At 37.5% G+C, this 13774-nt stretch overlaps 1 protein-coding gene across 1 annotated transcript; it reads right to left on the bottom strand.

Moving 5' to 3' along the window:
* Positions 1 to 2657: 2657 nt before the first annotated feature.
* LOC128992356 (CD9 antigen-like) lies at positions 2658 to 11608 on the bottom strand. The gene is made up of 5 exons (XM_054415898.1): positions 11240 to 11608; positions 6810 to 7004; positions 4868 to 5041; positions 4042 to 4248; positions 2658 to 3021 (listed from the first exon to the last, which is right to left on the bottom strand). Exons 1-5 carry the CDS (start codon positions 11303 to 11305, stop codon positions 2869 to 2871), a joined length of 795 nt encoding a protein of 264 aa, XP_054271873.1. The 5' UTR covers positions 11306 to 11608; the 3' UTR covers positions 2658 to 2868.
* Between the last annotated feature and the right edge of the window lie 2166 nt (positions 11609 to 13774).

Below are 13774 nucleotides of genomic sequence, written 5' to 3'. Positions count from 1 at the left end.
AGACTGAGACAATCAGATTGTATTTCATGACAGAACAGTAACGCGACCTTGAATGACGACAAAACAACTAGCAAGTCGATTACATATGTATATTGTAACTACTATGAATATTTAATTCTATTTTGTATAAATAAATACAAAATAAATTTAAAAACACGTGATTATTCTTGTTGTTTTCCATGCACAAAATATTTTTGTTTAATGTAAAAATGGATTGTATGTTTAACAATAATTGCAGTCCATTATTGTTAAGCAGTATGGTCCCAAATTATTGTTTTTGATTTTAAAACATCACAGTTCATTTGACAAAATTATAGTTGAAGCAGCCCAATGGCTTGTGCAATAGTTTGTTTACAAGCTTTCTCCAGACCACGGGGGAGGGGTGGGTCTGATAAGCCGTCTATTGTTCACCCGCAGGAAGGTCCGACCCTCATTAGTGCCGCTCGGCTGCACTCAGTGGGGAACCCAATACAACAAATCAATCTTTTAAATGAATACAAATATTTGGTAATAATTGTTTTATTAATATTCACCTTGAAATTTCAATAAATTTGGTGTAAAATTTGACAAAAATCGGCCATTTTGACCGATTATTAATACAGTACCAAATACCAATAAAGTAGTACTTAATTGGTAGGTAAAAATTAACCGATTTTCTTCAAGTTTTACCCCATGCTGTGCGCTATGTCACAAAAGCTGATAACGACATGGGTGATTAGTAACCATGACAACATGTTGAATGCGTGATGAAGGGAAACCCAAGAAATAGAAGAACAAAGAGAAAGAATGACGTTGTTATCTTTACAGTACTGTAACAGTACTGTAAATAAACTATTACAGCGCCCCTAGTATCAGGAGCGAGACAAGCACGAGTTGACTTTCATTTGACCATGGTAGTTCTTTTTTGCTTTATGCCTGTTCATTCCAGACGAATCTAATCGTAAAGCAAAACAGCCGATAACGACTAAACTAGTTATCAGTATTGCATCATACGGCTTCTTTGCCGTTTGCTGTTAGGTCGTTGGAAACGTATTGCTGTAATTTTGTCCTGGGAAACTAATGGTAGCTATGGAGATTTAGTTTTCTGTCCAAAACGTCAAAATATATTGTATATCCGAAAAAGTCGGATAAATAACGGATAGTGTCGGATATCGAATTTGGGCCCGGTTTGGATACGGATATCCGAACCGAATCCGACCCGATTTTTCGGATATCCGCACACCTCTAAATGAATCCTATTAATCAAAAAAGAACATGGTTGGTTTGGATCCAAAAAGGTGGAGAGACAAGTTTTACTTATATATTAAAAAATATATAATTGACATATAGAGGAAATAGACCAAAGCACTAGAATTAATAGAATAACACACAAAGTAAACAAGAAATGAAATGCAGAACACGATGATTTAACACTGTCACTCAATTTTGTCATCTAGAAGGGTCGGCGAACTAATCAATAAGTAGCCAAAACCAGTTTCCTCCCCTTCACACAGTCTCAACGCCCCCTCCCCCCCCATCCGGGTGGCCCAACACTTTGTCCTTGAAACACCCTTGCGTCTGAAACAATAAAACCCTAAAACCCTCGTTGCTGTTTTGACAACAGGTTTATGAATGCGATCACTATTTTTCATTTTCAGAATTAACTATCAATTATTATTATTTGCAAGATACAAATAGGAAACTACATCACATTATGGTATTTAATGACCCGTACTATCAAAAATTAATAACTCATTACTTATTTTGAAAATAAAAAGCACTCATTACAGCACGCGCCACTTATTGATATATATATAATCCTCAAAGTAACTGTTACTTTTATACAAAATAAAATAGGTACAAAATTGTGTGGCCAGTCAAACTTTATAAACAAACATTTTATTCTATAAAATACAGATGGTAAATAGGGGTTGGTTTAAAGGAAATAAAATACAAAACATATTAATTAATTATTTTGATAAACATTAGAAAGGTTATGGGATTGATTGAACTAAAATAACCGCAGGGAAACTTATAAGTAGAAAAGTCGTCAACCACAATCTTGTTTAATCAGTACATTGTTAGAGAGAGAGAGAGAAAGAGAGATAACAGATAGGGGCGTTTGATAAGGAATCTTAAAAAATAAACAAACAAGGAACAACGACACGACGATACTCGTTTACAGCCTTATTGTGTCGCCCACTACATTTGCACACGTGACCACCTTTGTTTCTTCCTTATCTTTCATCCGTCCCAAAATAGAATTCCTGAAATAGTTTGTTGGTATAATCTCCCCTCCCACACAAGGCGCAGTGCTCAGTGCGCAATGTAGGTTGCCGTGGCAACCGTGTGTCGTCATAGCGACTTAGCCAATCACGCACTCGCACTGCGTTGTATATTACGATACGAATAGTTGTGTTGGAAAGACAACGCGATAGGTGGTAGTTTCCTCAAAATTACGATCGATAATCATTGCATCTTGACTGAGCTGAGGTTCTTGCTTATCAAGACAGAATTATGAAACGGAGAGTAAATTTAAATGAAAGTTAGTTCCTTATTTATTAATTTAATTTTTATTTGCTAGTTCAATAAGTATTCGGCTCGAACATTTTGAACTTTTTGAAAATCACGAGCCGAGCCGAATAGGACGCTATTCGGCTCGAAAAAGCTCGATGTTCGAATACTCGCACACCCCTAGCTATAACAAAACTCGTTACTAACTGCCTGACTTTTTTACAAACTTCAACAGCATCGGCAGTTACACTAAATGCTTACTACTTTATTAGTAGAGGTTAAGTAATTAATCGTAAGTTAATAGATGAACTCACGTCGCAGCTGGTTGGCGGAGTCGGTGGAGGTGAGGTGGCTGACACTACAATGCGGTGTGTCCTATGCTTTGTAGCGGTCGCGTTGTTGGATCGCGCAGCACAGCACGAGAGCGAAAGACAGTCCGAGACATTGTGCGATCGCAACTGCGACTCCGATACCAACAACAGTGCTCATGTATTCCCTCAGCTTATCTTGCAGCTTCTTTGTGCATCCCTGGAAATAAACAATTGGTGATTCACATCCTTAATTGAATTGAAAGAATATAATTTAAGTTACTAAAGTTCACCTGTGTAGGTATTAGTGATTTAACAACAGGGAAAATTACAGCGTTGACTCACAACGACCAATATCAGATTGTCTTGTTGCAACAAGCTCAATGATATTAATAGAACCATTGCTACATCACAAGCCCAAAGGATAGCACATTTATTTCTGTAGTCTGGGCAATACTAATTTCAAAAGTAAGTTGATTTGTTTTTAAGATCTTTTCTCACCAAGTTAAAGAGGAGATGCAGGCCATCTCCCTGATACACCCGTTTTGTAGGTACTTTCAAAAATTGTTGTCTATTCTTTATTTACTTTCATTTTAGGCTACAAAGATATTTAGAAGCGGTTTTTAGCTGTTTTAGTCAAATAAGCTTCCATAAAAGTTTTAAAAGATTAAAATTTGTTGTGTTTCATAATTTACAACAGCCAATCATTGGATTAAAACTAGGCCTACGGTATATGAACAATTAATAATCAATCTACTCAGCAACTATGACCTTATTTCAAAGCATTCCTGCTCCAAAAACAGCTTTGTACTAATAGAATCTTTATTTTCAGATTTATTGGATTTCTGATTTCTCGTGTTATCCACTCCATCCAGCACTCCCAGCAAACGATCGCATGCAGTGGGAGGGCAAGAAGTTTCTTGATAAAATGAGTCTTGATAATTTCTGTGTTCACCCCTGTCAGCACCCAGAAAATAAATGTCAGGCATTTGGTATCTATATTTGACTATATTATCTGATTGTTTTAGCGAGCTGAGTTTCAAACAGTTTGTCAACTAGACACACAACTATTACAAATACAGTAGGCTACATTACTTTGAGAAATTTATTTGTTGTTGACATCTCTCTGCAACCTCTCACCTCGTAGTTACAGAGTGAACGGAAAAAACGGTTCCAACGGCCGAAAGTACAAGCATAGATTTATCTGAAATTGTACAGTTACAGCAAAGAATACACTCACTTCCTGATAGACGTGCTCGTTGTTTGGGACGATAGGGGTCTTGAGATCCTTACACTGCTCACTGCCTTCCGGCAACGCGCAGCAACTGGCCGGCAATTTGTACAACTTCATGGGAGATAAGATGGACAGGTTGATGCCTTGTTTGCCTCCGTTGTTGAACCTGCTGCTCACCCAGTCACTAGGGCTGTTAGCTCCACAGCATCCCAACTGGAACACAAGGAAAATTATTCATTAAAAACCCATAATCGAATAGATCAACAAAGTAGCCACAATTATCCCAGGGTGTCTGGCATTCCATAAAAAGGACAATGAACTAACCATGTTTTTCAGGTTAAAAATTTTGTTTTGTTTTTAGAATAAATGTAGACTTTTTACAACAAAATTTCAGAATATTAAAGCAATTGCGGAAGTTATCTGTAAAGTCTGATTAATAAAAAATCCACAACGTTGCCGAGGTCCCATAACATGATCACAATTAAGCTGTGATTGCAGAAGATTCTGGAATTTACATTAAATCACAAAGTTTTGAAAATTGATGGTAGGCATACATTTTGAGGAATCAAGACTCGGAATTTTATTTTACAAAATGTATGATTTAGGTTTTTATCAGTATGGTTAATCACTGGGATAACCCTGGGTAGGATAATCCGATCCGCCTGGCTTGACATTCCAAAACCAAATTTATTTTGGCAAAAAAAAAAATTCAAATTGCATTAAACCATAAGCAGGCTTATTCAAGAAACCTAGTACTAGGCTATCACAAAAGATAGTCTCTTAATTAAATAAAGATTTATTTGTAGAAAAAAAAAACCACAACAAAACTTACGCCTTGCTGTATGGCGTCGAAAGTCTGTGTACGACTGTCCACTACGCTATACTCCTCTTGCACTGTTGTCTCCACACTGTCCCTGACCAACTCTTCCAACTGATGACTGTTGCTGTAGGCCCAGGCGCCTGCCGATATCTCAGCCACCAAGATGATCAGGAGAAGGCAGAAAAACTGTAATTCCAGACAAATATATATCATCACTGGGTCGACAGTTCGAGCCTGAATAACAACTAGTGTACATGTTGCTCGAATTCGAGCAATTGCAAAGTATTACAGGAGTTATTTCAATGAGTTTAAAAGAGTCAACTCAAAGATTACCGGTGTGTAACCCAGACCATGTTTATCTTCGTTATTGATAATCCTAAAGCATTCCGGCCGGTTTTCTCCTTCTCAAAATGCCTCGCTACAGGCAACACAGGTCATTGATAGAGGACCAATTGAGAACGAAAAGTTGTTTTGAGGTAGTGTTAGGGCGCATTCGTAACCTAATAGTTAAGATTGTCCAGGGTCAGGTGATGATTTTAATGAGTTAAGCCTACTACGCGCCACTGTTCTGTAGCTGCGGTTGTTATCACAATTACGCCTCCTGTCTATGTTTTGTTGTCATGTCGGAGGCATTTAAAAGAAAAAAACAACAAATAAACAAATTATAGCTACACAAAACAACGATAAATGCACACATTTAAGTTACAATCATGCTAACACGATCCGTCATAGCGACACAAAACAACAATAAATACACAAGTTTAAGATACAACCATACTAACACGATCCGTCTTGGGCGTTATGTTTACACAAACTCAAATAGTAAATAAATGTAGCCTACCCAATGTGTTTCATTGATTTGAAAAATAAATAACAGCAATTAAATTATACAGCTGATCAAAATGTAAACAATTATGTTCTTCATAAGGATAACATGGGCACTTTTAAAGCCACTGGGGCAGAGCCCAAGGGACATTTTAATAAATCTAAGGCCAGTTTGCAAATCTACAAGACACGCCTTTCCAATGAGACGTCAATGTATAAAATCGGTTAAGAAATGGCGGAGGAGTTCAACCAACAAAGTTTCATGTAGCGTATCTTACTAATATTATAAATCTGAAAGTTTGTGAGTTTGTGTGTATGTTTGTGTGTGTGTGTGTTGCTCAATCACGCATAAACTACTGGACGGATTGGGCTGAAATTTGGCATGATGATAGCTCACATTCCCGATTAACATTAAAGCATATTCTTATCTCAAAAACCCTTTCGGGCTCCGCCCCAGTGGCTCTGTAGTTCCCCATGTTAATCTTATGATTTTTCATTTAAAAGTAATTAATGAATCTTAACAGCTGTTTCAATTAAACAAGTTGGTTCTGTTCTATGATGTTCAATAGCATAAAAGTTACAAGGATTACCAACAGGGTGCAGCACTATTATTTTTTTTTTAAATTTATGACAACAGCTAATTTCCAACCAAAAGGTGAGTGAGCGTAGCGAACGAACTTCAACCTGGAGGCGAGTTAGCGTAGCGAACGAGCTAACCTGAAGGCAAGTGAGCGCAGCGAACGAGCTCCAACCTAAAGGTGAGTGAGCGTAGCGAACGAACTTCAACCAGGACGTGAATGAGCCATGCGAATACTTATGAAGAAGCCCCGGGTACAGCTAGTTAATTATATAGATAAGCTTTTGATTCTTTAAAACTGGCCCCAGCTGTAGGCCTAATTAATTGGGTTGTAGTGTTTGAACTCCCGAATTGTGTTAAATTTTGTTTAGACCAATATGTAGGCTCATTTTTTTAAACCTTACTCTTGTTTTTATCAGGAAATAATTTAGGTTTGTGTGACTTCAAAATGTGAAAAAATAAACAATGTGGTCAACAGAAAACAATCTGTGATGTTAAGAACATATAGGCCTAGGTAAGAAATAATAAATAAATTATTAGTCAATTACTTACCAAAACAAGCATACACTGAGATTCTTTTATTGCTCCGCAGCACCCGAGAAACCCTACAATGAACATTAAAGTCCCAACGATCAGGAAGAGGTAGATTCCAGTGTAGTAGCTTGACTCATCTTGAGCCATGCTCATGTAGAATGTGGGGTCAGTGAGCATCCACACCGATAGAACAATAATGGTCAAACCAGTTATCTGCAAAACAATTCAAATTAATTACAGTAATAACTTATGCATAGGCTATTTGACAATAAGGAATTCCATAAGTAGGCTACTTAGAACTAAAATATTAAATAAATTAGGTAGGCTAGTACACAAATAGGCAATGATCTAAGCAATTTTTTCTACTTCAACCAACGGCAGTTTTAAATATTTTTTTTAAGAGTCACTCTTCTAAATAGCTTTTTTGAACAGATTCTTGAGGCTGCCATAAAATGGGCATTTATGATTTTGAACAGGGATATTTGGATAGTGGAATAAGAATCATTCTTTTATGTTCCTGAGGAATCTAAGTAAGTAGGTCATGACTCATCCCTTTATGTTCAGTATGAGCAAATTTGGCAGAACGATTCCACTGGTTGAATCGGGACCAGAATTTAATTTTCCACTTTGATCAACCTTAAGTGATATTTACAATTTATTTGTGTTGTGTAATACGTTGAGTGCGGGCACGAAACTTGTGCCCAGGCCGGCCCGGTCACCGGTGCTTGGCCAGGTCCCGCAGAAATGAATCAATCATTGTGGCGCGGTCTTGAGGAGTAGACGGGAGTTAGCCTATTGCATGTGCGTTACTAGCATAACCTTTTAACCTCTATTGTATGTGTTTTGCCCGCCGTTCCCGCAGACCGGCACCAGTCACCTGTGACCTGTAAATTTCTACTTACAAATTTAAAAAGTGCACATTTATTGAAGTACTTCTTTTGTGTTTTTATATTGTTAACTTAGGCTATAGTAAATAAAAATATCGTTCATTGTTTATTAGTAGACTACCTATGTTTCTTTTTTATGACAAGACAATCCAGGATTAACTTAAGTTAAGTTATGCTATGCATAAGGAATTTTTTCAAACAGTTCAATACGCAGTTTGAGTGAAAAAAAAAACAATGAATGGGAGGGAGGAAGGGACTGTAAATAATTGGAAATAATAAATATTAACTAGTGCAATTTAACATTTTTAGGGTGTTTTATTACATTTTAACTTGCACGGGCCGGCCCAGTCACCGCCGACTGGAGATTTTGGGCACCATTTTTGTACAGTATTTAGAAAAAAGGCTCAAAACACAATTTCCTACCTGGATCCTCACTTTTGAAAACAAAAAATAAGATTCTAAACTTAATGAAAAGAAAAATTTCAGACCCTGGGGGAGCACACTTATTTTCACCGCACTCAATGTGTTAACACCATAAATAGGCCAGGGGCCTAGGGCTTAGATTGCCTAGAATATATCATGTCTTTTTATTTGGCCTACAGTAACTCTAAGGGGGGGCGGTTCACGAGCTCGGGACTATCGTATTACGAGCCCAGAATCCGGAAATAACCGGTATTTGGGCCGCGACTTGAAAAATCGGGTTCATGAGCTCGAGCTAAAATCTACTACTTTTTGCCGGTTTTACCCCCCTTATCCTACTCCCCAGGTACATAATGTGGCGCGCGCACTACTTTTTGCCGATTTTACCCTCCTTATCCTACTCCCCAGGTACATAATGTTGATACTGTCGTGTCCGTTAAAGTGTCCTCTATCTGTTGGCATAATCGGTAATATGCATCGCGGACGTATTTTGCCGCAAAACGGCCAGCAATAGATTTTTTGTGGCGCGCGCACTACATTTTGCCGATTTTACCCCCCTTATCCTACTCCCCAGGTACATAATGTTGATACTGTCGTGTCCGTTAAAGTGTCCTCTATCTGTTGGCATAATCGGTAATATGCATCGCGGACGTATTTTGCCGCAAAACGGCCAGCAATAGATTTTTTGTGGCGCGCACACTACTTTTTACCGATTTTACCCCCCTTATCCTACTCCCCAGGTACATAATGTTGATACTGTCGTGTCCGTTAAAGTGTCCTCTATCTGTTGGCATAATCGGTAATATGCATCGCGGACGTATTTTGCCGCAAAACGGCCAGCAATAGATTTTTTGTGGCGCGCGCACTACTTTTTACCGATTTTACCCCCCTTATCCTACTCCCCAGGTACATAATGTTGATACTGTCGTGTCCGTTAAAGTGTCCTCTATCTGTTGGCATAATCGGTAATATGCATCGTGGACGTATTTTGCCGCAAAACGGCCATCAATAGATTTTTTGTGGCGCGCGCACTACTTATTGCCAAGTTATTGCCAGGTTCACTCAAGTGGTTCACGAGTCAAGTCCGAGCCCAGATGAGAGAGTTCGGGCCCAAAAGAACAATGGTGTTTGGTCTCTAACTCAGACCTGGTAGGAGGCAGGTTTAAGGTGACATCATGCGGGTTTTATCTAATTAGGCTAGCTTCTTTATTTTTATTAATTTTTAAAAACTAATGTTTAAATATGGTTCCTCATTAAATTCCGAACAATTTCATTACCCACAACGCCATATTAAAAAAATATGTAAAAATGGTAAAAAGGCTCATAAAACATGAAAAAAATCATCAAACAACTTAAAACGCCAGATAAATTATGCACGGAACAAAGTAGTATCATAACAAAGATATTTTTACTGATAAACCCCATGTTATTACAATTTTAACGATACAATTATGCGTAGAATATAAATATAACTAATCAGCCACATTTAAACCACCGTTATCTAACATAATTAGAAATAGTTTTTTTTTGCTGTGGGAAACATCAAGCAAACCGTCAGTGGTTGAGTACGATTCGCGATGAAATTAACGTCTTGTGTTGTACCACAGAAAACGTTGTACTCACTGGTCGCCGTGTGTATTGAATATGACTATGAAATATCTATACTGTATTATGTTAACAATTATGTACCATCACTCCACTACCTCGCATAGGACCAGCTCCTTATCATGACTAAAACCCTTATATGACTTGATGAATTTAAAGATAGATTTAGATTGTCCAAAGATGCCGTCAATGAGCCATTTGAGGCGTTAACTCCAAGGCACGGATTTCCCGACAGCAAAATCCATTACAGTATTCTAAATTGAAAAAAAAAAAATTAGTAGCACTAATATTTTTGGCTGATGGCACTTTTCATCGAGAAACTGGTGATTTATTGGATGTTAGTAAAGCTTGGGTGGTACCTATTTGTTTGGTAATGAAAGCAGATCAAATCAAATTTTCAGTTCGAAACTATGCTGAAAGAAAAAAATACAATATTTTCTTAAATATTAACTCATTGTAATACCTATGAAACTGATATAAAAATCACAACAACACAAAATGTAAATAAAAAACCATAGCTGTTTACATAAATAATATTACGAGCGAACCACAGAATATTATTTCAACATTTTACAGCTAGATTTATTAAAGAGTGTAAGAATAACGGAAAGAATATTCTTAGATTACAACCACGATTAAAGACCAGCACACACATACGATTTTTATATCTAAATAGTCAGTACCTCTAAATAGCCTACATTTTAGTTTCAATAATTGTACAATTTAAAAGAGTTTAGTTAAAATTAGCCTATCCAAAAATCTCCATCCTAAATGATCGGGCATTTATGCAAAATAGACATTCATCCGGTTATAAATACCCGGTTATTTTATGCCATGCATCTTAATTGATTTACAATAATGTACACAGAAAAATATATTTCGCTAAAGACTTCCATTATCTGATTTCGTACAAATGTGGCTTGTTGTGTTTATAAATCAATAAACTTTGATATACGAGTATTATATTATTATAGGCGAGCTTTGAGACAATAAAATACAAGAAAAATAACAGTTTTGGACGTTTCGGTTCAGTCTTTTTTCAAGATCATGTTATTGTACGGAATTTGAATGAAAGTGCGTATGTCAGCAGCAGTGGCTTGACATGTGTTTCCAGGCTGTTTTACCAACGTCTCAACAAAAATTCCCTGCGAATCCCTGTCATTAGGCTCCGCTATGGATTTGGTCTCGACCTACACTGGGCCCGGCTTTCACATCATTAGGCTCTAACTCGTGAACCCATTTTTTGGTCGTCGCTTATATAGTCCGGGACCAACGTCTGGTCGCGGACTATGAAGTCCCGAGCTCGTGAACCGCCCCTAAGGGTGTGGTTTTTGTCTCTAAGGATAGTTCCTAGACAGAAAACCAGGCTCACATTGCACGAAATGGGCTTAGAGGATGAAATATTAGATCTCTATAGGGCCTAAGATTAGTTACGGTATCTACCTAGATCCAAACCGTATTTTCCACTAACAACGAGTAAAGGCCAGCCCACGACACACTAGGCTTAATGCTAAATGCAAAAGTAAGAAAACTTACCCAAAACACAAGGTTCACGAAAAACACAAGGTATTTCAGTATTCCGTAGCACCCTGTTAGACCCATTTTAAAGCTTAAAATGTAATATTAAGATTATTAGTAAAGATGATTGTATATATTTAAAATTATTATGATAGGCCTACTGCCTACTATATTTCTGGTCCCTATGAACTTTGGGAGATCGTTTCCAACAAGATGGTCAAATTTGTACGCATTGGTAATGTATGTCAGACTTTAGGTGGAAGACACGAGTGATGCTTCACCAAAATAATTATAAAATTCAACTACAGAACACAAAAATTATCTCAAATCATAACAATTCCTTAGTTTCCAGTCTTTAGCCAACACCAGCAAGAAGGGCACCAAAAAACAACACAGAACACAAACACCGAAACACCGTCGTCGTCGTCCCCTCGGCCTCGGATCAAACAAAATCTCCTTTTTTGGTCATTCTAACTCAAGGGGCTTATGGGAAATGCAATGACAAAAACAGCTGCAGAATACAGATAGACTAGTAGAGATTATTCATATTATGTATATGATTAATAGTATATTTCATTACTAGGACCGAAAGTGGCATTTTCCGTCGCGCGCCCAAGTTTTTGTGTGAGGCGAAGCCGAACATAGGGAACTCCAATTTCACGTGCGAGGCGAAGCCGAGTATGTGAGAGCTATTTTCACGTACGAGGTGAAGCCGAGGACGGGAATAATGGAGCAAGTGCCGGATAATAACTTTCGGTACGAGTTATGAACGATACTTTTCATCACGACGCAAAAATACACAAACACAGAATAGCAGACCTCAGTATATTAAAACAATTTGATTTCTCAATTAATTTGATTGAACATAAAAATAAAATAAAATCTTCTAAAAAGAAACCTATGTATATTTCTCAATAAATTTTGTTTAAACATCAAAATAAAAGAATAACACAACTTTTAAAAATACATACAGCTGATTAAAATCATTAAATTAAACCGTAACAAAACACTGGCACGCGTAGTGAATAAATGGAGAACTAATTGAGAGCGAGGGAAAGTAAATTTAGAGCGAGGGAAAATCAGCTGATCGATTTTCCCTCGCCCTAAATTAGAGCTTGGGAAACGACTACTTTCATTGATATCAGCTGTTATCGAAAATAGTTACTTTCGTTAAGGAGTGATGAAAAATCAATTTTAACACAGCTTTGCAAAATGCGTTGACTTTTCATGATAGTATACATCATATTAGAACAGCATACAAATATAACAATATTCCATTGAGAGATGAAGCTATTTTGAAAGGAGCCATTGAATATCATGAAGTGCAACAACTAGAACCATTGTATCCATTTTGTAAACAGTTGTAAACTTTTGGGAAATATTAATACACCAAGTGAGGGCTGGAGTGGATTAAGTGGAGTTTAAACTTGCATTTCGGTTCGGGGTAGTCTAGACGTATACCTTACCTGCAGCGGCGTCGTCCATCCAAGAATTTCTGGATGGACTGATAGAGACTGCGTCAAGGACAAAAAAATCTAAAAATACTATCAACTATGTACACACTATTTACAATATTTTAGGCTAGATGTTATTGAGCCTATACTCGGTGCAAAACATAAAAATAATATTCATTAACTAAGGATACAGTGGTCGGTGACTAGCCAGGGGCTTTGACTGTTCTTTGAAAAGCGGGCGGTTCACAAGAGTCTTAAATATTTGGGGGAGATCTGTGTACATCTTCAGAGCCCTAATCCAGAAACAGCTTTGTTTTTTTGGAGAGCCAGTAGGGTGTGTGAAGCTATCCTTTGTTACGAATGTTGTGGGATTGGCGGAATTCCCTTGTTGTGAGCTGGTGAAGATTATCCCTCACATAACAAATAGTAACAAATAGGCTTAACAGTACATACTGGTTGAGTTGAAGATGGTAAGAATTTTTAGATTTATGAACATTGGCCAACAGTATTCACTGTAACTCATCGATGCAATGATCCGAACCGGCTTTTTGTTTTGGAGGAGAAGAATATCTTCACACCTTGCAGCGTGTAACCTTGAGCATGAGGTGGGAATGAAATACAGTAAGCCATGATAGACAGCGGTCAGCCTCGTCAACAGGGGGTAAACTTGTTTTCGAAACAGGGGGTGGTGTTTCGGAGTAGTGTAAAGCATAGCGTAACGTATGGTAATTCAGATAATCCAAGTCAACTTCTTTTATTTTTGCTGCAGCACCATATAGCCGCTCGGAAACAAAATGTTGTCGACACTAGTGATCAGTTCAGTTTCACAAGACATGGACTACTTAGCAGACACGAAAAGCGAGCTTCAAAATTTACAATGGGATGAGACATGATGAGAAGTCTTCTTGTGTTGGTTAGTGTATGGTATTACTATTCTGATAGAGACGCAGTGAAGCTAAGGGAGTATGATTTATCTACGATTGAAGTTTGAGTTTCTTACTTCATAAGAAACCCTGATACTAGAAGAAACTACTTCAACTACTTTTTTCCCATTTTGTTTCGTTTTTATGTAATGAGATTAGACGTTATGGATTTAGAT

This window comes from Macrosteles quadrilineatus, unplaced genomic scaffold, assembly GCF_028750875.1.
Source record: "Macrosteles quadrilineatus isolate MER2022 unplaced genomic scaffold, UCM_ALF_1.0 Scaffold_4__1_contigs__length_99947679, whole genome shotgun sequence".
Classification (NCBI taxonomy): Eukaryota; Metazoa; Arthropoda; class Insecta; order Hemiptera; family Cicadellidae; genus Macrosteles; species Macrosteles quadrilineatus.
Note: the sequence above shows the minus strand (reverse complement) of the source record. Positions and strands in the feature narration are given on the sequence as shown.